Below are 27,310 nucleotides of genomic sequence, written 5' to 3' on the forward strand. Positions count from 1 at the left end.
TGTCATGTTGACCTCACAGCTCCAAGCACAGCATCCTGAGGTCCTGATCGCCCATTCTCCTGGCTCTGAGGGTTGCGGGAGGATGGAGGGTCCCAAGCAAATGCTTGGCTTCCTTTTGAAGTGAGCTTCCCATACTGGTCCTGAATTGAGAGTTCTGACTTTGCCTGTCTTGCCTCCCTCTGGTCAATAATGAGGCTGCATCCTCGGTGAATTGCCAGAACCCTTTTAATATCACCCATCATTGCGTCATGTTATGTGAGCACCCAGCTACCTGCATATCCTAATGCAAACTGCTGACTGTGTGCCCACATTCATTGGGGGCTGTGCCTAGTGGGTCAGACTGGATCCCACTGGGATTTCTGCTTTCTAGTCAAATGCTCATGCAGTCAACATGCTGGGGACATGCAGACAGAGGAATACTAAGTGCGGAATACATACACAAATAGACCAGATAAAATATTTGTCTTGCCTATAAGCCAAGGGCAAAGGTATTTGTGGAACGGTAGGTATGTGTCTATGTTTGAGGAAGAGTGGGGAGAGGTTTCTGATAGCAGGAGTGTGTGTGTGTGTGTGTGTGTGTGTGTGCACACGCATGCACGCACGCACGGGCCGGGGATTAAGGTGAGGGTGAGGACACTGCTGCCTTCTCCAGTAAACCTGACGATTTCCTAAAATTGCTGGTGGAGCTGCAGAGGGAGACCTCTGCTTGGTGGGTGGTGTTGCCCATGGAGTGGTACAGGAAATGGGAGAACCTGAATGACATTTCAGAAGCGGAGAGAGTGCATGGATGAAGGGTTTATACCTGGAACGTGTGAGAGGGTGCCTGTGCTACCACGAAAATTCTGGGAGGGAGGCTGGAGTGGCACTTGCCGGGAGAGGGGAGTAACAGCAGAGGACGTGACTTTGGTCGCTGTTGCTAGCCCTTAGCACGATGGGAACATTATTAAAACAGGGGTGCTGGGGCAGCTTGGGGAGGGATTGGGAAAGTCCAGGGGGCAGGTGGCCAGGCTGAGGCAGAGATGCCAAGGAACAGAAGAGTGATGTAGGCACTGAACAGAGGGACCACACGCCTAGCTCATATCCAGGTCTCCCTGGAGACAATGTTTTCATTAAACAATCATCGTAGAATTCCCATGGTCCCCGTAACTTGCCCTACCTCTCGGGGCATAAAGTGAGGGTCTGGATCAAGGACCTGGGTGCATCACGCTGGAACTGAGGTACTGGAAGTGGACAGCAGAGGGTGCTGTGACCCTGACAGGATTTAACGGGGAGGAACTTAACCAGAAGGAGGAAGCAGGCCACAGGAAGGATTCCAGTGGGTTGTTGCTTTTGTACTTTCTAAACTTACAACCCGTCTTTAGTGCATAATCAACACAGAGTGCCGTTCTTACAAGTAATCATGGAGTGTCCCCAGGATGGACTGGAGCAGAACTGTGGGCCCAGAAGCTGCTTAGCTGTCATACCACTTGGTCTGTGCCCAGGCAGCCCAGGGCCATTGCCATTAATGCTTCTGGACTCAGATGGGAAGAAGAAAAAGCCTCCCTCATTTTTAATAATTTTATTCCCCAAACTTCAAAAAATGAAATTGCCAAGTTAAGAACTTGCCTTGAAAAAAAAGATTCTAATTTATTATAAAGAGGGTCCGGGGCTTGGGAACTTTTTAATGCAGGTTCCTAATTTTCCAGCATGAGACTCTCCTGTGCATTTGAATAGATTATGCTCGGCATGGCTGGTCCTTAGCGCAACAGGAACATTATTAAAACGGCTGCGTGGGTCTCAGAGGAGGGGCCCTGCTTCTCATTTCCTTTTCAGTTTTGGGGACTTTGTAGCAGAGACTGTCCATTTCTAGCAGTGGAAGAAGCTGGGTTTCGGAGGAGGTGATAAAGAGATGTGCCCAGAGGAACCTGGGACCTGGTATGACTTGACAAGTCATACCAGGTCCCAAAGGAATGAGATTAGACTCGAGGGAATGAAGGGGAAGTGGGGGACCTCTTCCAGAGAGCTCCATTTAGGAAGTGATTCCCCAGTGTGCTTGACCCACGGTCCTATTAGGCCCGGCTTTCCTGAGTACACTGAGTGTCAAAGAGCAGCTGGTTTGCCAGGATGATGAGTAGGCTTCCCCTGAGAAGCGGGACGCAGCCTCTGGCAGCACAGAGGGAAGAAGGCAGGAGGACCAGAGCAAGTTCCCCAGCAGAAAACTCACATGGAAGACATTCCCATGTGGCAGACACTCCTAGAAGTACTAAAGAGTGGGGAGAAGGGCCCCTCGAAAGTCAATTGGCCTCAAAGTCCAGCACTCCTGAGAGAAAAGCCCTTCCCTGTGAGTCAGAAGACTTTGTTCTGCGGACCTCACCCACCTCCTCCATCCCACCTGTTCCATCCGTGCCCTAAGTTCTTCCTGTGATTCCCCATCCTGGTCAGTTTCCTTGGGAAGAAGTTTGGCTCAGGGAAGACCCATGGGAATTTAGCCACAGCCTAGTGGCCTTGCCAAGGCCATAAAGACCCCAGGCCTTGGCCTGGTCACTTTACCATGGACACTGAGACGTCATTCCTGGACCTCTGGGGTTACAAGGAGAGGTGTGTCTTCCCCGCGGCAAATTATTCCTCTGCTGTAAATGTATTTTCAATGGTGAGGTTCTGGTGGCTCCTCAGAGAAGAGAGCCTTGGGATAGCCCCTGCGTTGTGCTTCTGCTCTGAGGCCCTAGATGGGGGACTGGAGCCTCCCTTCCTCCCCCAAAAGTCTAGAGCAGCTCTGTGGTGACTTCCGGGGGCGCAGAGCACCTTAGGGTTACAACGCCACCTCCCCCACCTCCCTCGGCAGCTGGGATGGATGAATTCTCAGCTGTACGCTGAGAATTAAATTGGGCTCCTCTACTTCACTACACCCAGATCAGCATTCCTGGACAACACAGGCCCTTGCCGCAGCTCTCCTGCTAATCCCCACCAAACCCAAACTTCTCCCAGCTGCCCAGGAAGGCAAAACGGGGGTGGGGCCGGAGGCAGGGAGGCAGCCACCGCCAGCTGTGCCAGTCTGGTGCTCTCTGACCTCATGGCCCTACCCTGGTCTGTCCGTGAGCCTTGGGGATGGGAGTGTGGGCCTTGGCACCCATCACCTACTAAACCCAGGCAGTGTCCCGGTTGCGGCTCCCCAATCCCCCTGCGGAGCTTGGAGAACAGCATCCAGCTACAAAAGAAATGGAGCTGATGTTCCTGCCTCTTCATCAATACCCTCTTCATCAATACCCACAGCCTCATGAGGAACTCTGAGTCTCCAAGAACCAAGCTTGGGGGGGGGGGACCCACATGAGAGAGCAAGGATCAGCAGTGACTGGTCTGAAGGACTTCTGGAGACCAACCCACAGAAGCTGGGCCAGGCTTCCTGAGGAGAAGAGGAGAGAACAGGAAGACAGGGTGAGGCCGGTGACCTGCAGGAGGTGCAGTCAGGCTGGCAGTCTCGGAAGAACTTGGGGGCTGCTGGGTCTGAGCTGAGGGATGGAAACTGGGAACCAGGGGAAAGGGTGGGAGGGTATAGAGAAACAGTCCTGGCCTTTTTCTGGATAGAAGCCGAGCGGAGTCCTGAAGAGAAGGGAGATCCCTCCCACAGGCGGGCAGAGATCAGTGAACAGGGGGACGTGGTAGAGGGAACCTTTAGTCAAGAGTTTCCCCAAACACTCAAAGGCAGACTCCATTTACCTCTACCCCTGTCTCCCTGAGTGCGGGGTTCCGTGCATTTGTCTGATGTTTCCTCTGAGCCGGAAGTGGGGGGTGGGGGGAGATGGGCGGCGGCACAGGACCATGACCAGGTGCTGCACCTTGGGGTGCAACGGTCCTCGATGCCGGTGACAGCTCCCCAGGTGGGACCTGGACCCGGCGCGTTGCCAAGTGCATGACTCCTAGGAGGGGTCTACGTTTGCCGAGCTCTCTCAGAGAGGCTCCCCGGGCCAGGCAAGGGGAAGAGCCAGGGGAGGCCTGGCCCTGCCCTCCGCCCCTGGGAAGGCCACCACACCCCTCCCAGCGGTCAGTCACACTCACCTGCGGGCTGTCCTGGTAGGGTGGGGGAGGGACACTCTGCGTGGCCATCATCGTCAGAGCGGGGGCTGGGGAGGCATGTTGCATCATGGGATGGATTCACATGGAGGATCTGTGGCGGGAGAAAGGGGGCCGCAGCGTTAATAACCGAGCGCAGGGAGCCCCGGGGACCAGCGGCCGGATATGCTGCCAGGCCGGCCACCAGGACTGACCGGATACAGCAAGGGCTGCACGCCCTTTGTGGGGACGAGTGAGTGTTAAGGGGAGAAGCCTGGGTGGGGTGGGGCTTGCTGTGCTATTTTGACTTGAAAGAAACAATATTCAAATCACATGTAAAACAACCTGTACACGCACTGCCCTGCTTTGTCCGGCACCAGCCTGGTGGGGGCGGGGAAGAGGTGGGAGTTGGGGAGGGGCTGGGCTGGTGGCGGCACAGCAGGACTGGAGGCCATGCGGGCACCCCCAGGTGAAAAGGGTGCCTTTCCCTTCCCCAGGCCTCCTGGAGCCGCCACCTGCACCCTCGGTGGGGGGCGGGGTGGGCAGAAGCCTCAGCCCGCACAGTTCCAGAACCCCTCTCCCGGCGCAGCGCTAACCCCCAGGTGTGCTGACCACACCCCCTCGTGGTAGACAGGGCCGCGGGGTGAAGCACACAGCGCAAGGCAACCACTTGGAGGTGTTCTGGGAAGGGAAGGAGGTGGGGAAAGGGGGCCTGGACATGCCTGCACGTTCTCCTGGAAGACTTCCCTTAGCCTTCGTTCAACCCAGTGTTCAACAGCATGTGAGGCCAGAAGAGCCCTCAGAGCCACATGGTCCTCTCACAGAGGAGGAGACAGAGGCCAAGAGGAGAGACCTGCGTGTGCTTGGGGGATGGGGTGGTGCTCAGGAAGCAGGGATGGAACCAAGGTCTCCAGATTCCCCTTCCGGTCTTCTCTACTATACCACACCCCCACCCCACCCCAACATCTGTAAGCAAGCTGCCCCCACTGGCCTCAAAGTCTCTTCTTGAATCACAACATGGTGCTGCAAGTGGAGACAGCCTGGCAGTGCCACCCAAGGAAACCGAATGCTGAGAGAGCTGTTTAGCTGCATGAGATGCCCTGAAATATTTAGAGCTGGAAACCACGGCTGATTGTCTGATACAGGCCTGTCCACTATGAGACACGGGGACTCCTGAGAACCTCGTGAGTGTACCATCTGTCCTCCTGGGCAGACGGTGCTGATGAGCAGGAGACATTTGAGAGCATGACAGTCAGACCCTCCCTCTCCTTCCTCCCACTCCCTGGGGACCTCAGGGCTCCATCCTCTTCCCACCTGATGTCCTCCCACTACCCCCTCCCCAGGGTCTTCCAAAATGTTCACATACCTGAATTCTGTGGGAATTTGAGGGAGTCAAGGGGAGGGTCTCCAGGGCCCTATGTGGAGTGTGTGAATGTGTCTTCTTGTGTTGGTTCTTTTTCAGGAAGAGGAGGAAAGATCAGCTCTGGCTGACCTGAGTCTCCAAAGTACCGGGTATGTTTTGACTTGAAGTGCAGATGTGAAAGCACTGAAAATCCAGGCATTCATTCAGGGAATGTTTATCAAGTGTCAACTACATGCAGAGGACTGTGCTGGGGGTGTGGGGGGACAGATGAAAGGAGATGAGGCCTTCTCCCCAAGGAGGGAGGTGATTGTCCAGCAGGAAAGAAGAAAGTGAACAGAGGTTCCCATGGAGAAGGCACAGGGAGGGATGATTTTCCTATGCTTAAAACACCAAGACTGCAGGTAATTCCTCTTGGCCTCGCCGCTACCTCTACCTTGCCCACCCTGGCCTCACTTCAGAAGATGGACTGCCAAGATGGTCACGCCGTCTCACATATGCTAGGCACCAAGATCCAGGCTTTACTTCTGCAAAGGGGCTCGGAGGGGAGCCCTGGGGGAGCCTAACTCCACTGCCTATTTTCATGGCTGCGTCTTGTCTGGGAGGAGGAAAACATCCAAAGAAGGAAAGAGCAGAGTGAAGAGGGTTGAGGGGGTGGGAAGAGGATATAGACTCCTTGAGACATCAGAAAGAACTTCCAGAAGGAAGACTTCTGAGATGGTAAAATGGGGGTGGAATCTTTTTCTTTTGGACCCAGAGGGAATAAAGGAAAAGGCGGTATTTCAGGGCTATGCTAAGCTCAGCCTTTCCTGGCACTCTGGCAGATGAGGTAACTTTGGATGGGACCTACCGGTCCTGAAGGCAGGATGCTTTCCGGGGAGCACTAATCTTAGATGCTCTTTGGCCGGAAAAGGCGAACCTCTGTGGGGCTGTAGTTCCCATAGCTTCCAGAAGGGGGAGCCTGGGGGCAGAGTCCGGCGGCTAATCTCCCCTTTTAGGGGCAGCTAGTTCCTTTCCACCTTGGGTTTGGGTCTTTTGGTACCTCATTCCACAGATGAGAAAGTTATCATGAAAGCAAGGCACAGGAAGCTCAATGAGGAGGATTTGGGCTAAAAAGAGGACTCTTTAGTCTGCATTCTTTTGTCCACTGTCCAATCAGTGGGAGATAGGGTCATTTTAGAGTCTCTGTCCCTAGAAATATTTGCAGCAGCTGGAGAGCTGCCCTACCTGGGGGTAAAGAGAGATGGCTAAGAGTAGTCTGCGCCCAGAACCACCACCATCCAGGCTGATAGGAGATTCTTCACTCTGGAGCCTGCTGGGCTGTGGAGCAGGGGCCAGAGGCCACGGGAACAATTTTCTGAGGACCCAGATGGCCCCTGCCCTTCCCCCTCCTTCTCTCTGGGGTCACCACAGGCCACTAGGCCACTGCCCCACTGCCCTCTGGGAGCTTCTCCTGCAAGAAAACAGGAGGCCTTTTCATCAGGGGCTTAAGTTTCTTTCCCTGCTCACTCAGGCACAGAAGCCTCTGGTAACCTGATGCTGGGGGAGACCCCACGCCCATCACCATCTCCGGAAGCTCACTCTTTTCTTCACACAGCCCCCACCCACACATGCGCTCCTCCCTGCCAACAGCTGGGCTTGGGGCACTGAGGGTCCACGTGGGGCCATCCCAGAGAGGAGCAGGGAGAGCTGACGTCTCTGGGCTGAGGCTTCAAGCTGGGGTGCGGGAACCCCTCGAGCCATCGCTGGGCACCCGGCCCTCTGGGGAAAGCTGCCGTTTTTGCACTTTCTTTGCGAGCATGGAGGGTAGAGCAGGCCTGCCCAGGGCCTCTGAGCGTTTGTCTGTGGCTGGGAGGTCGCTCCGCCCTGCCCAGAGGCCCCAGCCCTCTGTCACCAGACACCAGGGCACCGGAGGGAGCACAGCCAACACTGCAGATGGAGGACGCACGAGGAACAATTCACCGCCGAGAAATTTCCCTTGTCCAAAGAGTGTTGTTAATGCTGAAAACCTTTATCATAGGGCAGCTAGGAGGGGAAAAAAAAAAAAAAACCCTAATGCAACACTCAATCCCACAAATGATATCCAAGAAGAAATAATTTGTCACCGATATTATCATCAAAAGGAGCTAAAAGTGTCGTTTTACAAGCTCAGGAGCCAAGGGAGGCAGTGTGCACAGGTTGGCGGTGGCTGAGGGCGCATGCAGGACACCCCTCAGGAAGCAGGGAGGGCAGCCCAGGAGCACCCACTCCCTCAGTCTCCTCGACTCTAGCTCCCCAGCCCCGCCAGGTGAGGCCCTTGGTCTGGAGCCCAAACTCCTGCGTGTTGACAAACAGGCTTAGAAAAAAGATCCAAGCTCGTTAGGAAGGAGCTCATTAGGACTTGTTGACATGAAACCTATTAGACCAATTAACATTCCATTAACGGCCTGGGGCACCAAGGGGTTAATGCTGCCCTGCAGTAATTGGGCCGGGGGGCCGGGGTTGGGGGCTCAGGGCCTTAAGGATGGCAAACAATGTCTAATTGGGAACCCTCCCGCCAGCCGGCCCCACGGCATCTGTTCTTGCTCCCTGACCCTGGCTGAGCCTCCACTGGAGGGCCTGAGGTGGGAGAGGGGACGAAGGCACCAGCTTCCCTGTGGCTCTGCACCGTCCCACCCCATCGCCCCAGGCTGGCACAGGACTGGGTGAGGGGACCCTTCCACCCTCTCGGACTCTGATGGTCCTGTTTTCTTCATCCACCCTTCCCTTCCTCTCCCCCTCTTCACACCCCACTTCTGGTCCAGTTTCTCTCTTAGCCCTGGGAAGTAAGTCTCCTCTCCTCTCCTGGATAGGTTTTCAGTAATGTTGTCCACTCTTACAGAACCTCTTTGGAGAAGCTAGACTCCTTGAGGGCCCAGAGCCTAATTCATCTGAAGAGTGTTGCAGGTCAGGGCAGAGGGATGGGGTGGGGGTGGGGGGAGTGAGCCCTGGCCCTGGGCCGCCTGCCTTTCTCCCTCCCCCCCTCCCTTCTTCCCTTCCTGCCTTCCCTCCCTCCTTCCACATCAGGGCAGCTAAGAGGCAGCACAGAGGCCCCTAGGAGCCCTTCTCTTCTGTCCTCTGACACACACTAGCAGTATTTTATCTTTTCCTTCCTTTGCTACAAGAAGAGGCTGTGGAAGCCTGGGCCTCAGTCTCCTCGTCTGTAAACTCCCATGCTCACACAGCTCACACAGCTCACACAGAGCCTGTGCTTAGGGTCGAAAAAGTCTGGACCCCACAGCCAGCTCTGCCGCTTCTCTGCGACCTGTACCAGCTCCTTTCCCTCTCGGTTTGCAGAGCGAGGGAATTCACCAGAATGGTCTGAAAGTCTTTGCCCACGGTGAGCACCCTACACAAGCTCTGCCGAGGAGAATGGAAGTAGTGGAAGCTTCATTCCAAAGGCTCCCTCACTTGAGAATGAGGGAAGGAGGCCTCTGAGGCCAAGAGAGCCAGGAGCCCTCCTCCATCCCCTCAGTCCAGGAGCCCCCAGGTGGCTACTACCCCCTCCCCCAACCCCAGGTCCTCCCCTCTGAGCAGCTGCCCAGGCCTGGGTTCTGACGTCTAGACAGATTTGCAGGAGGCTGAAATAACACAGTGAACTCAGCAGGAGGGACCAAAAGGCTGCATTAGTAACCTGGCTGGCTTCAGCTTCTCCCTCCGGAGCCGCCGCCTCAACCCTGGCGCAATCCCGTTTATTTTCCTTCCGCGGAGAGCCTGGTCCAAAATGAGTCTCTGGCCCAGCTACTTTCCCAGAAGCAGCCTGTAGGTGGCGCCACGGAGCCCAGCTTTAATTGCATTATATAATATAACCTGTTTACTAAATCATGTAATCAGTCGCCTTAGGATTTACAGCTTCGGATGTGTATAGAGAATTGGACTTTGAGTCAAATTTAAAAACAAATAAAAATGAGAGGCAGCTGTTGCTGATAGTGTGATATTCATCTTTTGGAAACAACTTCACCCCACTGCTATAAATTATGCCTGGAAAAAAAAAAGTGTTGATGGTGGGAAGGAGTTGGCTACGGCTCCTATGCTGGCAACTCCGAGCGATGAATCTTGAAATAACGGTGTCAACCTGTCACTGATTTCATGTGACTCTGTGGATTTATCTAAAGAAGGGCAGGCGTGCGCGCACACACACACACAGACACACACACACACACAGACACACACACACACACACACACACACACACACAGACACACACACACAGACACACACACACACACACACACACACACACACAGACACACACACACACACACACACACACACACACACACACACACACCCAGGCCTCTTCCCCAAACCAGCGAGGGCTGGAAACCGCGGCTGAAAGCGGAGTGTTTACAGGAACTCAATGGTTCCCGAGCCTTGGTGCGTGGAGTCAGCACCTGTGGTGACAAGGGCGATGGGGGAGCCCCCAGGAATCAAGGCAGTGGGGCAGGTAGGGGCTGCTCCCTGGGAAACCTGGTCAGGGGTGAGGAGGGTGACGGGCCCCACGACACCCAGGGACGGTCACCACAACCCCCCCCCCCACTATACTGCGGACACAGCAGGATCCAGGGTGGATTATAACCCCCTTCCTCCCAGAACTGGGTCTCCCAGCAAGCTCCAGCTCATCCCCAGGCTGGGGTCCGTGAGCCTGTAAGTGACCCACTGACCCGGCCCCACAGGGGACAGGTGAGGATGGTGGGGAGGACAGAGGTGAGAGAGAGGACACACCTGTGGTTGGAAAGCTGCAAAATGTGAGGAGGTCTGGTGGAAGTATTGCAAAGTGAGGGAGAAGTGAAGGGTCCCTGCAGAATAATGGGAAAGGGCCAGCGCCCAGGAGCCGCCCCCTCACAGCACAGCAAGCGCTGGACCTGCGTGTGTTCACCCCAGGTGCTCTGGGAGGTGGGCAGACGCTTAGGGCCTGAGGTGACGGGAACGCAGTGGCCTAGTGGATGCTGCTTCTCCCATCTCTCTGACCTCAGGGTGCTGGGGGGCAAATAGAATCCTCTAGTCTGATAGGATCAGGCTCAGAGTAGGGGTGTGGGAGCCAGGAGGGTAATTGTGTCTACACTGGAGGAAGGACGGTGGGGAGGAGCTGAGCAGGATTTACACTCCAGATCAGATCCCTGGCTCACTCACTGTGCTGAAGGCTGGCCAGCTAAGACGTCACACGTCCCCCATTACCGGGTCGCAGGGGCCAGTGCGCCGGGCGCAGAGCCCAAGTCCTGGCAGAACGTTCCAGCCAGAAGGGCCGCTTCCCTGGTGCCCCTCTGGTTCCTTCTTGGATCTCTCAGTGGGAAATAATTCCCAGCTGACTTGAGAAGCAGCAGAGAGGACAACCAAGACAGCAGGCAACCCAGGCCCCTTGGCCACCCGCTGCCCTCTGCTCTGATTGTCCTTCGCCACCTTTCCGGGAGGCCCACTTGGGAGGTGGTGCCAGGTCACGCCCTCGCGTGATGGTGCTGGTCTCCAGGGGGCGAGGGGCCCACGGGGGCCAGCATGAGTCTGACCTGCTCTGCCGGCTCCTGCCTCCCTGTGAGACGGGAACGCGCCCTCTCTCCCCACCTCTCTCCTCCTTCAGCCCTTAACCGCCCTGTGGTCTGGAAGGGGGAGGAGCTGCATGTGAACCGTCCCAGCAGTGAGGCCCCCTCCACAGCCTGTGGTCCTCATTCCAAGGGCCTCCCCCTCCTCCCTTGTCCCCACCCCCAAGGCCATCTTGCTCTTTGCTCTTTATCTGGAATGACAATGTGTCCCCCTGGGGCCGGGTCAATGGGTCATTTATGTGCTCACGGACCCCAGCCTGGGGATGAGCTGGAGCTTGCTGGGAGACCCAGTTCTGGGAGGAAGGGGGTTATAATCCACCCTGGATCCTACAGTGTCCGCAGTATAGTGGGGGAGGGGCTTTGTGGTGACCGTCCCTGGGTGTGGGCGGGGCCAGCCACCCTCCTCACCCCTGACCAGGTTTCCCAGGGAGAAGCCCCCTCCTGCCCCACTGCCTCTGATTCATGGGGGCTCCCGGCACATCAGGGCCCAGAGTCAGGGATACAGCTTTCTCTCCTCCAGTTCACCTAGTTTTCATTTTGGCTTCAAAAAAACAAGGGACCGGGGTCAGAGTTAGGAGAGCAGCTCTCCCTCTGGGCCCAGCATCTCTCCTGCCTGCTCCTGCTTCTCACACCAGGACCAGAAAGTGACAGAGTCCCCCCCACCCCGCTTTCCTCCCTGCCTTGGCTGTCACACCTTTTCTGGCTTCAAAAAGCTGCTGATATATTTTACAAACTGAAACAGCAATTTAATTCCCCCTGATAGCGGCAATTGTCCATTAGATCTTCCTACGGAGGAGCTTAACAATAATTCCTTTCATCCAACTGCTTGCTTCTTCCTGATCTGAGAATCAATCCCATAAATAGCAGGCAAGAGTTTCCACATTACTCTCCCCTCCAGCTTTTAGCATTTTGATGAAGATTCTCATCTCCTCTTTAAGCACTTTACAACTTGGCAATTTTTACCCCTTTGGTTCCTTTAAACACAATAAAACAAAAAAACAGAAAGGGAGGGGAAAACCATGCTAGCTCTAAGGGTAGGCACAGCCCTGCATTCTTCTCACAGAGAAGTGGTTTGCACCTTCTCCTGCCGGGAGGCAGGGGGATGGCAGCAGTGACCTCCAATGGTCACCTCCAATCTGCCTTAAAACAGGTGCTGCTCTGCCCCAGAGGCACCGTCGTTCTGGTCCTAAATTTCACACTCGACCAAAACTGGGTCCTGCTTTTGCCAGTGATGCTCGACTCAGAACACATTTTCCCTTTCCAGGAACCCCCCTGCTGTCACTGCATCCCAGGAATGGGGGTCCGGAGGCCATCCCGGGCTCCAGTCACTGAAGCCTCTCTCCAGGCCCGTGACCAGGTTCCCGCCCGTCCCTCAGGCAACTCTCAAAGCTAGAGATGGGATTCTGCCCTCTCTTTTTCATCTCCCGCTCCCTTCATCTCTGTCTAAACAGCATGAGTGGGAGAGGTGGGGAGGAACAGAGAAAGCAGAGAGCTTGAGGCCTTTCATTCAATTATTCTTCTTCTCTTTCAAACATCCAGGCAGCCCTAGTGGTCTAGGGCAGAGGAGGGCCCTGCAGCTCTTCCGTGGGAGCGGCTGGGGTGGGTTGCCAGGGCAGCTGGGAGTCCCGGCCTGCTCCCCCAGGGCCTCATCACGTGCTCCTTGTCTGCACACACACGCAGAGAAACAAATCCAAAAATGAACCCAGGGACTGAAATCCCCCTCGACACACCTGATTCCCAGGTTTATTATTATTTTTTGAGAGCTGACAGCAGCCGCTGCTCAGGAACAGAGCTGAGAAAACAACACGGGCTGGGCCCCTGAGGCTCACAACTCAATAGAGACAGACCAACAGCTCAGACACTGGGGACCCCAGATGGAAGGAGAGCTTCTGTTTCTGCTGCCCTACCTGCCTGCCCCCTCCCATCAATCTCTCACTTCTCAGAGGCAGTCGCCTGGGAGGCTGGCACTCCCTGGGAGGTGGGAAGAGGAAGGAGAGCAGGAGAAGTGAGGGGCCTTGAAGGGCTGGGCAGGGAGGGGTCTTGTTCGGGGGGAGTCCGCAGAGGTGAGGGCCCCTGGCGCCTGTTGGGTGTGTCACCCATGATGCTTCCAGATTCTCCTGGAAGCAGAGGATGCTAAGAGGGTCAGCCAGGCCCCTTTTCTCTCTGAGGAGGATTGCATCACGTCCTCTGGCGGGATGATATCTGGTTCCATTTTTTAAAATTGCCTCCAGAAATAAAAAAAAAGGTCAAGAATGAGGGCTATGAAAGCAAGTGGCCTTTTGGGCTCGGTTTATCATTGAAAAGCCACTCATTCCTGATACTTCCTGACTCAGCCAACAGCTGTCCTCCCCTCCTGGGTCTTTGTGGGGACGCAGGTGAGCTCGTGAGAAAAAGGAAGGGGGGCCAGGTAGAGTCCACAACAACAAGGTCAGCTTGTGGGAGGAAAGGACGCCAGCCAGGCTGTTTCAACCCTCGGTTCTCACTGCCGTTTGGAACAAGAGCAGGTACACTGGCTCCACGTTCCTCATCTGTCAGAAAGGCAGCCCCGGGCCGGGGGGTGGGGGGGGGGGACGGCTGCCACTGAAAGGTGGTGATGCTGGGCAGTGAGTCCATCTCCGGGCATTGCCACCCAACCCCAGGTGAGCAGACAGCCCCTGTCTACCTCCTGAGGAATGTTTCCTCCACGCCTTTTGCTGGACTTCTCTGCTGGCAAGGTCCTCTAGATTACACTACCACGCTCTTTCCTTCATCAAAACTTTGCTCAAAAGCCTATTCTTCCATGAAGCCTTCCTTCACTTCCCCCTCCAGGACCATCCTCTTACTGGGAGCCCTGCTATCTGTCAGAAGGAGGGCAGGTAGCATGATTGAGTGCTATGTGTGTTTCTACCTTAGGGAAGACCACTTCCCACCCAGGTCCCATCGTACCCATTGAACCCTGTGCTCCCCAGCAGACAAGATCATGGCTTTGCCTTGCATTTCCTTCTGGGGGATAAAAGTCTGTGCAATGTGATTTTACAAGGTCTACCTCCTCACGGAGCCTGGATATATATACAATTACAACTTAATTTCTTTGGTTTACTGTTAAAATATCCAACAAACAAACAAATCTGGAAAGGATAAATCTTTAAGTCCCAGCAATCATTTACACCTCAGTGAGAATGAGTTTGTTTCCCTGGAGCCAATTTTGCCGAAGGCGAGATGATAACCCAGAATTATTAACAGCTGCCATTTACTGAGTCCTCTCCATGCACCAGGCATTATGCTAAGCTTCTTGCACAGATAACCTTGTTTATTTTTCTCAACAACCATATGGCCTGGGTGTGATGTTTGTCCCCTTTCAAGGATGCGAACACTGAGGCTTGGAGAGGTTGAGAGTTTCCAAATGTGACAGATGGCGTGGTTTCAGAGTCTGATCGTTTAACCTAGAGGTCTTGGGGTGGAGGCGGGGAACGTTGGTGGAGGAACAGAGCCCTGGAAACAGAGCAGGAGAAAAACAAATCTGACTATGGAAATGCTACTGTCTGCAGTCAGGACACCTAACATGGGCTGCCCTTCACCTTTTTTAAAAAAATATTTATTTATTTATTTATTTGGTTGTACCGGGTCCCAGTCTCAGCAGGCAGGCTCCCTAGCTGCAGCCCACGGGCTCCTCAGCTGTGGCATGCAAACTCGCAGTTGCCATGCATGTGGGATCCGACCCCTCGACTAGGGATCAAACCCGGGCCACCCCCTGCACTGGGAGCATGGAGTCCCAACCACTGTGCCACCAGGGAAGTCCCCGTCTTTCACTTCCACAGGCCCCAAATTTCCAAGAGTCATATTGTATTGATACACCTGAGTGTCCCCTGTTTGCCAAATTTGGGCTTTTGTACCTCACTAACAGGCACACGCTTTATGCCTGTGGATGGTGGGGACTCTTAAAACAGCAACAGTTCATTTCTGTCAGCCCTGTCTTCTTCGGACAGCAGGGTGTGTACAAATGTCTTTAAATACTGTATTACATTTGCTCTTATTGCATAAAAATGAGTGGAAGATGGAAAACAAAGTGCTGATAGCAGCGATAAGAAGTCAGGGCCTCATAAACGCAATGCAACCAAGACAGAGATGCTTCCATCAGCGTGAGAGAGGCAGGTCTGAGCCTCCATCGTGGACTCACTGAACTGTGGGTTCAATCATGAAGGGGAAGCACAAAATTTGGGAATGAATATGAAATGATGGAATACATGGGTGAAGACTGCATGTAAAAGGCGATGTATAATGGGGAATTTGATCAAGTGTCTCAGCTGGAAGCAGAACCCTGGGAGCTGGTGCCGGGTGGAGATGGGGGCTGCCTGTGCCCTCACCCCACACCCCACAGGCAGCTCGGGGCCAGGGCTCTGACTCACACTGGCTGGGATTCAGGCAGTGTCTACTCCCTGTGCTGCGGGTCCAGGTGGGAGGGGTGGGGTGGAAGGATGCATGCTTGGCCTTCTCTCCCTGCCCCACCCATGGTTTTCCAGGGACCACCCACAGCTGCAAAGAAGTTCCTGTTCTGGAGGGAAATATGCCATGACTCATAGGCTAACAGGCACCTGGCTCTATCTTTGGAAAGCCTGTCCAATTGAGCAGTACTGGCTTTTTTCCAGGTTGGGGGCACCCCATCCTTAGGGAGCATCCCGTCCTGTCATATCTCGCTGGGTCCTGGCTTTATCCTCCTGCCCCCTTCCTGCAACCCTTCTTTATCAGAGTTGCCTCCTTCCTCTCTTAGCCCAGAGAAGTTCCAGGCAGCATCCTGAAGGGGCGACCAGCGAAGACATCTTTGCAGACCAACAGTGGGGTTATTACCCACAGCCTCCGAAGCAGGAAGCAATTAAACAAAAGTGCAGAGGACCAGAGCTGTGTTCTGCCTCCCACTGGCTCCTGGCTGTCCCCTGTCAAGCTCCATCCCCTTCAACCTCCAGCCTTGGAAAGGGGTCTGTAGTTCTCGGGTTTCTAACAGGGAAAACTTTAGTCATATGCTGGCCCTTTCCACTGCACTCAACCAAGAAGAAGTGTTTCATATTAGCAGCAGAATCTTTGAATACTAGCAGCTTGTCTGAAACTGATAACTCACATCAAACCTTAATTCTGCCCTTTGCAATGACAACTCATTCCCGATAATTGTGATCTCAGTGGAAAGAGTCCTGCCTTCAGTACAGAATCTTTGTGGACTTGAAGTTCAAGATTGTGCCTCTACTTGTGCCAGTAAGACAGACCCTACTTCTCACGGCAGGACAAGGATGGGGCGGGTGGGGGAGGAGGAGACAGTTTTATACCGTGGACTATGGCCCTGGGGGACCAATTAGGATGTTCCAACTTAGAACAGAGAATGACCTTCTGGGATATGAGTGCTTGTTGATCTGGGTTTTCCAGTGTCTGGCCCGTTCAAGGAGAAGGAATGAAGCATCTTGACTCCCAGATCGAGAGATGCTATCCAGAGTAGATTGATTTGGGCAGGCAGGGGAGATGTGAGGCATCTGCTCCCATAGCCCATCTCTGGGGAGGGAAGGAAGATTCAATGGGAATTGTCCAAGATGCTTCTCCAAGGGCACAGGTGGCCTCAGGCTGAGGCAGAGTCCTCTCTAATCTCTTTTTTAGGGCCCGGCTGTCTCAGGTCAGAGCAACTGCTCTGCTGCACTGGGAAGAGAAGTCTGCTGTCTCTTTGTTCTGGAATTCATAAAAGTGAAAAAAAGGATCTCGCCTAATGAGGCCCTTGCCATGGTGAGGGATTATTTCACAGAACAGGAGCTGTGTGTGCATGTGAGCTGAGACAGTGTGGTGAGTAGGGGAGATGGGCAGGGGGAGATGAAGAGGGAAGAAGGCCCATGTAGGAATGATCGGGAAGGTCAAGGAGAGGTGCCAAAGGGGGACAACATTCAGGGGATGCTGAAGAGATTTGAGGTTTGGGGGAACTGTCTGTTTTGGGAGGCTGGCCACCATGCCTGCCCTACAGCTTGACCTCGGCTTTCCCCTCACTGCCCACTCTTAGCTTCTTCCCCAAGCCCAGGAGCAGTGTTGGACCCAAGGCTCCAGACTGTCCAGAGAAGACTGCCACAGGGCTGGCAGAGTAGTCATGGTCTGACTGCTGCCCTGGACAGAGGAGAGATCCCGTCCAAGTCCACACAGCAAATTGACCCGGGATCCTAACCAGAACCCAATAGTCATTTACTGAGCACCTAATATGTACCGGGCTCTGAGCTGGGCAGTGGACGTTCCAGATGGAGAAAATAGAGACAACTGAGTGGAGTCAATAAAGATATGAAATGAAGCGAGATAGGTGATTTCAGATTTAAAGGGACCCAAGGGCTGAGTAAGAGAAATAAAAAAGGAGCAAACAAAATCTCAAGCCTCAGCACAGAGTAGCGAAATTTCAGAACTTTAAAAAGAAAAGAAAGCTAAAAGTAGATTCTCACTGCAAGACTGGAAATAAGAAGGTGGTGGAGCGGCACCTTCAAGATCTACGAAAAAAAGGTGTTGAACGTGGGACCTGATCTGAGCTCTATCGGTCAAGTTCGAAGACAAGATAAAGTTCGTTTTGGACACGTGAGGACTTAGAGTTTACTTCCCTCCCATTAATATAAAAATAATTAGAGGTGGTATTCCAGCAAAACGAAGAAGTTGGAGGAAGAAGACAACAGAGGACAAGACAGAGCAGCAGCCCAACAGGAGAGAAGGCAGCTGGAGGGAATGAGGGGCAGGCGTTAACCTGGGGGCCCGGGAGATTCCAGGCAATGGCCAAGTGGTGATGACAGGATTCTATCCCCTTTTCTGTGGTCAAATCACATGATTTGGTTCCGTGTATGAATAACATTTCCACCTTATAATCAACCTAGCGTCAGAATGAGGAAGTAACCACAGTTATTTAACGGAATATAAATCTTTTAAATCTTAACATAAATATAGTACATAGATGATTATACTAAATAGTATAACACTATGTATCAATACTGTAAAATATATACACACTGTTTTATATATAACACTAAAGACTAAAAATAGATATCAAATATAGTTTGATCAAACTAATACAAATTGGAAGGAGAACGTGTGCTCATTTCCCCAACTTCCACAGCAGAGAGTCCATAAATAAACACATACATTAAAAAAGAGGGACTGGGACTTCCGTGGTGGCGCAGTGGTTAAGAATCCACCTGCCAGTGCAGGGGACATGGGCTCAATCCCTGGTCCGGGAAGCCTGTGCACTGCAACGAAGACCCATCACAGCAAAAACCAAACAAACAAACAAACAAAACCCCAGAGATTGGCCCGGATGAAGCCGCCCAGGAGATGAAAGCTTCATACATAAGTAACCAGTGGGGGGGAGCGAAGAGGGGAAGGAAAATCTGAGAATTACAGATGCCGAAGCTAAAAGGCACCTCACAAAGCTCTGGTCCATCTCCCTCACTAACAGATAAAGAACATATGTGGGGCCTGATGGACGTCTGCTCCCTTGACTTAATGCCCAGAAGAGGGAGAGCTGGGCTTGCTACCAGCCAGAGGCTGGAGATGCTGGAGGCTGGAGCAGAGGCCTGACGCCCAGGTCCCGCAGAGAAGCCCACGGGGAGATGGCGGGGGTGTGCAGGGCTGGGGTCCACTTCAGGAGCTGTTCAGGGAGCTGATGGCTTGGACCGGACCTTGCTTGGTGTCCATGGAAGCTGGCAAGAAGCAACTTCACTACGGGCAGGAGGGAGCAGGCTGGGCAGGGGCTGGGAGCAGAGCTGTTTACTGAGTGTCCACCACGTGCCAGGTTTGCGTGAAGTACCGTCGGGTAGTTACGGCGTTTCATCCTCACACAAGCCCTGTGAGTAAACGTGATTATCCCAGTTACACCAAGACAGTGATGGTTAGAAAACTTAAGTCATGTAACTTGCCGCAAATCCCACGGCCAACAAATGGCAGAGCTAGAATCTGAGTCTGGGCTGGCCTGTTCTAAAGTCCCTGCTCAAGGAATGAGAGGGTGCCAGCGAACGCGCGGTAGCCAGTTGATATGAGAAGTGTCTTTCCCAAACCGGGATACAGCGAATCCTCTTCCCTTCTGGAACTCTGTGTAGGGACGCAGCCCCGCTACCCAATCCATGCATATCCAGGCACATCGCTGGCTCTGGGAGTCTAGGATTTTACTGTCCCAACAAGACCCTGAAAATGCCCACTTCAGATGAGAACAGGATTGGGGCTCCCTTTCTCCCAGCTCTGAGCCCTGACATTGCCTCTGAGGACATCCAGCCTGCCCTATGGGGTGTGGAGAGAGATGGGCTGGGACGGAGCACAAGCACAGGGCAGAGGAGAGGAACTGGAAGCCGCAATCCTCGGTGTCTGGTGCTCAGCTCTGTACCTGCCCTCCGCCAACCCCAAGGGCACCTCATCGCTCTTACCTGCCCCCCGATGCTGCCCCTGCTCCCCCACATCTCCCTAGGTACCTCCGCCTCCACTGAGCCTCTGACTTCAGGGGGAGGCGGGCAGGCCCAGGAGAGTATGTGTGTCAGTCAGGGGCTGTCGTTGACACGTGGAGATCATTAACGAGGCTTATTTTTGAATTGTAATTGCAAAATGTAAATGCTCCCCAAACTGATGTGCAATTGCTACCCCCTCCACCCCAGCCCTTCCCCTCTGGTGCCAGCTTTGCAAGGAGAGAATTAGAAAATAAAAAGGGGGTGGATTATGTAAGCAAAATGATTTTAAAAAAAGAGAGCGAGAGAGCTAAGAATTTAAGTGAGACAGCTGGCGGCTCCTTGATTGCCACACTTCCAGCATTAGCTGCAAAAATCGTCCTTGCCGACTGCACCCACCCAAGCAACAGTGTCAACTGTATTGAGTCCCCAGAGCAGACCAGACTGGCACTGCCTTGGCAAGTTGGCTAAGTGGTCAGTGTGTGTGTGTGTGTGTGTGTGTGTGTGTGTGTGTGATGGAGTGAGGGGGAAGGTCATGGTGATACTTGAGGTTGCCTCTATCTCATCCATAGAAGCCTTGCATTCCATGGAAACACACAACCCACAGCACGACTTAGCAGTCCCTCAATTCACGTCCATCCTTCCCCATATTCTATGTATTCTCCTTCATGTAGGGAGGGCCGGGGGCACCTCCATTCTCCTAGGCATTGTCTGGCCTGTTCAGACTCCAGCGTCCGTGGCATCAGCCTGGAGAGAAATAAGACTCTGCCTATCAAACTGCCTCTGGAATAGGCACTTCTGCAGGAGGAAGCTCATTCACTCGCCAGGCCCAGAGAAGTCACTGGATGTGGGCAATACCCGTCCACGCTTATTCAAGAGGAATCCCTAACCCTTGCCCTCCTTCTTTCTTTTACCATCCCCCATCGCCTCCAAGCCCTCACCACAGCCACTGTCTGCAGTGAATTCCTTTCCACGTCACCATGCGCACAGGCTCTGAAGATTGTTGAAAAGATTGTCCCCCAAATGGCATCACTCAACCCACACTCAGGGGGAAGCCCTGACTCCTGGGATATGCCCTTTCCCTGGCTTTCATCTCTAGGAGTCCCAGCTTGCGCCCCACCCCATAACACACCTAAAAGAGAGTTCCCCAAACAGCCAGAGGGCACCGGAAGCACACGGCCATGCCTGGCTAGTTCTGCCACTGTCAGATGTGTGGTCCACTTCAATATCTGTGGCTTTTCTAACTACCTGCCTCTCTTCCTCTCCTCTTCTGGAGAGAAACCAGCTTTTGTGAGGAATCTGGCAAGGATTACTGCCCCCTGAAACGAAGACTGCGGAACTAGAAGGTCATGGCGGCCCTAAGACATCAGGGAAACTTACAAAATCCCAGGCAGCGTCCTTTGGAGTTGGGGCCTCATCTCCCCATAACAGATGCAGCCCTTATCCTGGCATACTGGAAAGAAAAAAGGCTTGTTTTGGATACCTGAATTTCTAAATCCCTGCCTATGCTGATACTTAGGTCTATGAGATCATGAAGTTACTTAAGGGGATTTAAAAAACCCTATCTGATAAGAGGATTAGGTGAGATTCTCTATTCAAAATGCTTTATACACTCTAAGGAACTATTTCTCATAGTTCATCACACACACCTGGGAGGCAGTTTCCTCTGTGTTCATCGAAAACACTTGGGGTGCAGATTCTTGGTCTAAAGTCCAGGAACTGAGTTTTCCACAAACACCCCTTGGTGACAACGCTTGGTCCAGAGGGTTGCACAAGTGTTATCACCATCATGGGTGTAAGCGACGGCCCAGCCATCTGTAGCAACAACAGTTTGTTGTTCACAGAATACGCAGAAGAAAAGAGAGGTACACAGGGACGCGGCATGGCCCTGGCCCCGGCCGCCAGGAGCTGAGGAGACACAACCCAGTGCTGTGCTTTCTGAGGTCGTATGTGCTAAGTGTCGGCTGACGTTATGGGCTTGTTCTCGAAGTTCTCAGAAGAAAAGGTAATCTGCCTGGAGGGTTTAACTATGTGTTAAAGGATGGAGAAGCATTTCTTACTGTTCGGGTGATCCCGGCGGCCTCTGGGATGGCCCTCAGGAGACTCACTCCTTCTTCTTACTTCCAGCTGGGCCAGCAATGCTTCCTGTTGGCTGGAGCCAGCGCACCTGCGAGAAAGGGCAGAGCAGCGTTCAGGAGGGAAGGCTTGAGGCAAGGTGCAGGGAGCGAGGGGACCCTGCTCCATGGCCCCCTCCTCCCAGGCCAGCGGTAAAGGACACACTCCGTGCATTCCACAGACCTCCTACGGCACGACCATTCAAGCCCCTCTCCTCGCTGGCTGCTCAGACCCACCTGAGCCCTGTTAGAGCCCAGCCCTCTTCTCTGCGGGGAGAGGCCTGAGGTCACCCGTCTGGTCTCGGGGCACCGGGTGCAGAGGCAGCACCCTCTCCCCCAAGGGCGGGCAGGTCCCTGAGTGATTCTGTGTCCTGGGGAGCCACCGTTGGCTTCTTGCTTTAAAGTGTAGGAAACTCAGAGAAAGGGCAGCAGTTGTCGCCTGCTCAGATGTGCGGATGAGTTTCAGATGCTTTCCCGGGGTGTGGGGGAGGCTTTGGCTGGGGGCTGGACACTGATGGGGTGGCGGAGGGTGCCTGTGGGCAGCAGGGAGGAAGTCAGGAGGGCAGTGGACCCAAAGCAGGCAAGGACGGCCTTAGCCTAAAGGGGGATTCCATTACACGACTTATCCATTTATTTTTAGATTAAAGTGGATTAATTTTGTTTCTCAATATTTGAAATGGACCAAGGTGCCCAGAAATGAGGTTGGTGGTCAGCACTCATATAAGGCCTGGCCTGACACTTCCCAAGCACATCAATTTCTCTTAGTGGATTGAGTTGCTCATTTGACTCCTATGAGGCTGTTTTGGGGGCCACGGTGGCAGGGGGCTGGGATGGAGGTGGAGGGGGACTGCTCTACCGGGGCTGCATTTTCAGGGCAGCCTCAGGGAGCACCTCCAGCCAAGGGTCCCAGCCCTACAACCAGAGGTAAATGCATCTTTAACATTCACAACTCCTTCCTAGTTAACACCACCTTAGTCTCCCTGTAAAAACACATTTGCACCTCAGTAAAGAATGTAATTAACTAGTGACATGACAACAGGAGGAGCTAAACAGTGGCCAGGCTGGGAGCTACAGCGGGAAATGGAAATTGAGACATGTGCCTGAACAAGACTTTCCCGCTTCCCTTCCGGGGTGTGTGTGTGCGTCTGTGTGTGTGTCTGCGCCCACGCACACACTGCTGGGAGGTGAGGGTGGCAGAGACACAGTATCCGGGATCCTGAGGGGTCTATGAATTCCCAGCTGCAGGGCAGAGGAAGTAGGGGAGCTGAGAGATGGGATGAGCTGAGAGGAGCTCCAGGAGCAGGCAGGGTGGTTAACGAATGTCCATTAACAAAATCTCTCCGGGTTGAAACAAAACCCCCTTCCCACCCGGGGCCCAGGTTCCTCCCAAGAGGAGACGATGGATACGAGACACATTCAAAGTGGCAGGAGGCTCAGGCCCCCCGTCCATTGCCCGAAGAGGATGCTGTGAGCACCAAGTACTCCCGCCCCAGTCTGCTCCTTCTCCACTGGCCTCGACTGTGACTTCTGTAAGCAACTCCCAGTTCTCTGGCCCCCCAGGCAGCAAACCTAGGGGACAAGTCTGCTTCCTTCCTCCCTGAGCCCCACCTCATGTCCCCTCCCCCATCACTCCCCCACTTCCCATCCCTTTCCAGTCCAGGCAGAAGATGGTCTCCCTCCTTTCCACTCCCAGGGACACACCTAGAGAGGGCCCTCATCCCTGGCCATGCAGGCCAAGCCCCTCCAGCTTGTTAGCCGCCCCTGGACTGAGCTTCCCCGGCAGCCAGCTTCACCCTGCATCCGTCCAGGGCTGGTGCATGCCAGACACTGCCCGGGATGGGTACACAGCTGTGTCACCTCTACCCCAGAATTTTCAGTGACTCCTTCCTCATAGGCACCTAGAGGTGTTCAGTCTGGCCCCGCACCGCCCTAAATGCCTTCTGGGCTTAGCTTCTACCCTTTACCCACAGGCTCTCTTCCCTCCATCCAAACGCAACCCTTTCCATTCTCCAAACCTGCCTCACAACTTCCCACCGCTCTCACTGCCACAATTCTACATTTCTACCAGACAGGACCCTCACCATTCTTTAATGTTCAACTCGAACATTCTGGCTTTTTCCTTTACAACCAGATGTACTTTTACCTCCTCTGTGTTTCCAAGTAACATGCTGTTTGTCATCCCCTGAAAGCTCTCTCCACATTCTGTTTCATGCTATAGTTTTCTTACATATCTCTTGTTTCTTTTCAAACTGGAGGTTCCTCGTGGGCACAGACCCTGTCTTATGTCTGCATAATTTTTTAGTTTACAAAGTACTTTCATACATAATATCTTCTTTAACTCTTAAAACAATCTTTAGAGGGCGGTATTCCAATGTTATAATTTAATTTTTATTACCTTTACCAAATAATATATGCTTATTGCACAAAATAAAGAAGAGGGAGAAAAATTTTTTTTTTGGTCATGCCCCATGGCTTGCAGGATCTTAGTTCCCTGATCAGCAGTTGAACCCGGACCCTGGCAGTGAAAGCATCGAGTCCTAACTCCTGGACCACCAGGGAATTCCCAGAAATTTTTAAGTTAGTTGTGATCATACCATACAAAGATTATCACAGTCAATATGTAGAGCAAAACGCTTCTTTCTGCAAAACAGTATCATACTACACATACTGTTTGTTCCGGAAGCAGCCTTTTATATTTAGCAACATACCATAAATACCTTTGCATATAAGGGAAATGTACACTATAATCTTAGTGACTGTGGCATTCCATTTATGGGTGTACTACAGTTACAAATGTCTATTATTTGTTGTTTAGATTATTTCCAGTTTTTGCTATTATAAACAAACAATGTCCATTCTCATAGCTGAGTTTTGCTCCAGACTAGATCATTGTCTTAGGATAAGTTTCTAGATGTGGAGTTGCCAAATCCAAAGGCATTTTCATTTTAAAGAATTTTAACAAATTACTTGCAGAAGGTCACACCGATTTACATCGCATCTGCAGTTTATGAGAGATGCCGTTTTCCCTGCCAGGTGCGTGATCCCATTTTATCGAGGTGGATAATGAGGCTTAGGAAAGTCAAGCGACGGACTTGCCTAAGAAAACAGCCAACCAGTGGCATGTCTTCTGACTCCAGACATTTTGCTCGTCCAACCTCCTCACTTCTCTTTGCTCTTATATTTCTTACCAATCCAAAGGGAGAGGCTGCAGCATAAGTGCTAAGTCAATGTAGGGCTTCCCAAAGGACAAGGCAGAGGTGATGTGCCCTGAGCTGTTGGGTGGGCCACTCCTAGGGGTTCTGTTGAGCCTCGTGTCCCAGGTGTCTGAGACGTATTTTGGCAGAGGCCGGCTCTTTTCTTGGGTAGCTTTTTACTATTCCCTCCTCCCTTCTTATGGGCAGGTGCAAATTGCTTCAATTTAGACTCCATGTATTAAAAACCTACCATGTGTTAGGGCTTGGGCATGCAAAGATGAAACACACATACGTGCACACACACACACGCAAGCTCTCTCTGCCTTTGAGGTGCTCACGGTCTAATGATAAGGACATAACTGTACCCTGTCATGTGCGGACGCGCTGCTTCTGGCTGTTGGCCTCACCACCCCTCCGCTGCCGAAGCCACGGCACCAGGGGCAGGGGACAGGGCCCAGGTCAGGGTTGTAGAAAGAGGCAGCCCTGCCCGCCGGGTGTGTCCTGCAGCCCCTCCTTCTAACTATGTCCTCTCTGGGGCTGGGGGGCCGGAGCTCCCTCCCCGTGTCCGGCTGCCGCATCTGCTTGCCTGTCTGTTTCTGCTCCAGCTGTACCTCTGCCTCCTCCCCCACCCCTAAGGCACTGAGGCCTGGAGGAGCCCCTCCGAGAGGAATCACACCAGTTTAGGGAAGAGAAGCCGACCCCTGCCCCACCTAGGGACTAACAATTACACAGTCGAGAGAGGAAGGACATCCCCAGCGACACCAGAGTGCTCCGCGCAGGGCACCACTTCAGGGCTACAATATACACAGATTTCCCCTTTCTCAGAACTGACGACTGCCTGGTTCCCACCAGCCTGGAGAAACCTTCAAGGCAGAAATACAGCCTGTAATCTCTTTCTGTCCCTGCCAGCTATTCCTCTGAGCGTAACGAGGGCAGCTCACAGGACAGAAAGCTCTGAGGAGAATGAAAGACAGTCTGGGCCGGGCGACAGGGAGACTTGCCCACGGTCACGGCCGCCTCCCCTACACTCACACCCACCTGGCCCCAAGGAGGGTCCTGAGTGCGCCTTTTTAGATCTTGCCAGAGAAAACCCAGCCCCCTCCGTTCTGTCACCATATAGAGGCTGGCAGGCAGCCCGCGACGCTGCTGCCCTCAGGCTGGGCTGGGGCCCAATTAACAGGCAGCTGGACAGGCAGGGAGGCAGACAGAGAGACAGAGAGGGAGATGGACGGGAAGACACAGGCCCTGTGTGATTGATCGATGGCCCAGATGCTTCAGGGACAAAAGGAAAAAGCAGGCCCTTCATCCTGAAGGTAAAGTTCCTTTGTCCCCACAAGATCACCAAGAAATGCAGGGTCCCCACCTCTGCTCTTCAGCTCCGATCAGGCCCCTCCCTGCCTCCTCAAGGTCATTTTACTGGGGCACCCACTGACCACTGACAGATGGGCAGGCTTCCCCGGAGAACACCTTTGCCTGTTTAGTCAGCCTGACTTGCACTTTGCAGAGGAACAGGACAGTACTGAGGACTGAGCCTCTGGAATCTCTGGCCAGAAGCCCAAACCAAAGGCCTGCTCCCTGTCCACTTTGGGGGAGTTGTCCCACCTTGGTATCCATCCCAGGAGCAAAAAACACCGACGTCTTTGTCCTCAATGGCCCAAGTGCCTTGAGAGAGTCCATCCTCACTCTGGAGACCCTCCTAGGGCCTATTCCTGCATAAGTGCAGCAATGGATGTGTGGTTTGCCTATCAGGACCCTTGGGCATTTCTCCAAGGAAACAGCCTCCTTCCACCACCCTGCTGGGGTGATGGGTTCCTGCTCGGCCACAAGTTTGCTCTGTGATGTTGCAGAAAACCCTTCACCTCTGAATCCTGGTCCATCGACTTCATCATCAACCTTCGACATTGCTGTCTGCAAACAAGAGGCCGGACCTGACGATGTGTTCTCTGACTGCTCTTGATCAGCTATGGAACTCAATCGTCCCAGCAAAAGCCTCAGATTCCACCAGAGCTACGAGGCCCATCTCAAAGAGACCAGGTTCTAATCCTCTGGGAAGAGAGGGCCTCTTTGGAGGCTAAAATAGTTTGCAAGCTTGTTTATACTGTTTCTCCCCTGCTCAAAAGACTGTAATGACTTGTCAAGGCCTATGAAGACAAAATCCACATTTCTTAGCCTCCTTTCTTGTCCTTCATAATCAGCCTTAACCTACCTCTCTTACCTAATCCCCTGGTCTTTCAAACCTGAGCGTTTTCTCCTGCTGTGCCAGGCTGCCCTGTCCCACAACTGAGCACATGCCGTGTCTGGGCCCGCTGCCCCCTTGCTCAGGCCATCACACCCCTCTGGAGGGCCTCGTGCCCCCCCTTCCTCTCCGCTACCCAGGTCCTAGCCAACCCTCAAGTCCTACTTTTCTCTGAACTTCTGCAGCTGAATGAAGTCAAATTCATTCTCCCCCATCCTATGATTGGCCCTGAATCTTACTCAATTTTGTGAACTTCTGCTTTCCGTGTTAGTCTAAATCTCCTCGATGGCATCATAAGTGTTTGAGGACAAGACTGGTGTCTTCAGATTCTCTTAGGCCTCCCACGTATACCTAGGTCAGTGCTGTGCCCACGTAGACCATCAACAGGACCATTCTTGTCACACGAAGTGCAACCACTGC

At 53.3% G+C, this 27,310-nt stretch overlaps 1 protein-coding gene across 2 annotated transcripts in view; it reads right to left on the reverse strand.

Annotated features, from left to right (window-relative positions):
• Positions 1–27,310, reverse strand: part of PKNOX2 (PBX/knotted 1 homeobox 2) — a 256,121-nt gene that overhangs the window by 73,434 nt on the left and 155,377 nt on the right. Inside the window, exons 3-5 of one of the 2 annotated variants that reach the window (XM_057695959.1) lie at positions 21,407–21,513; positions 20,727–20,799; positions 4,033–4,141 (exon numbers count right to left, since the gene is read on the reverse strand). In XM_057695959.1, coding sequence (XP_057551942.1) covers positions 4,033–4,119 — 87 coding nt within the window. In that variant the 5' untranslated portion in view covers positions 4,120–4,141; positions 20,727–20,799; positions 21,407–21,513. The remainder of the gene's footprint in view (positions 1–4,032; positions 4,142–20,726; positions 20,800–21,406; positions 21,514–27,310) is intronic. The other variant, XM_057695958.1, reaches the window with a different exon arrangement.

Source organism: Hippopotamus amphibius, chromosome 9 (assembly GCF_030028045.1).
Source record: "Hippopotamus amphibius kiboko isolate mHipAmp2 chromosome 9, mHipAmp2.hap2, whole genome shotgun sequence".
Lineage (NCBI taxonomy): Eukaryota > Metazoa > Chordata > Mammalia > Artiodactyla > Hippopotamidae > Hippopotamus > Hippopotamus amphibius.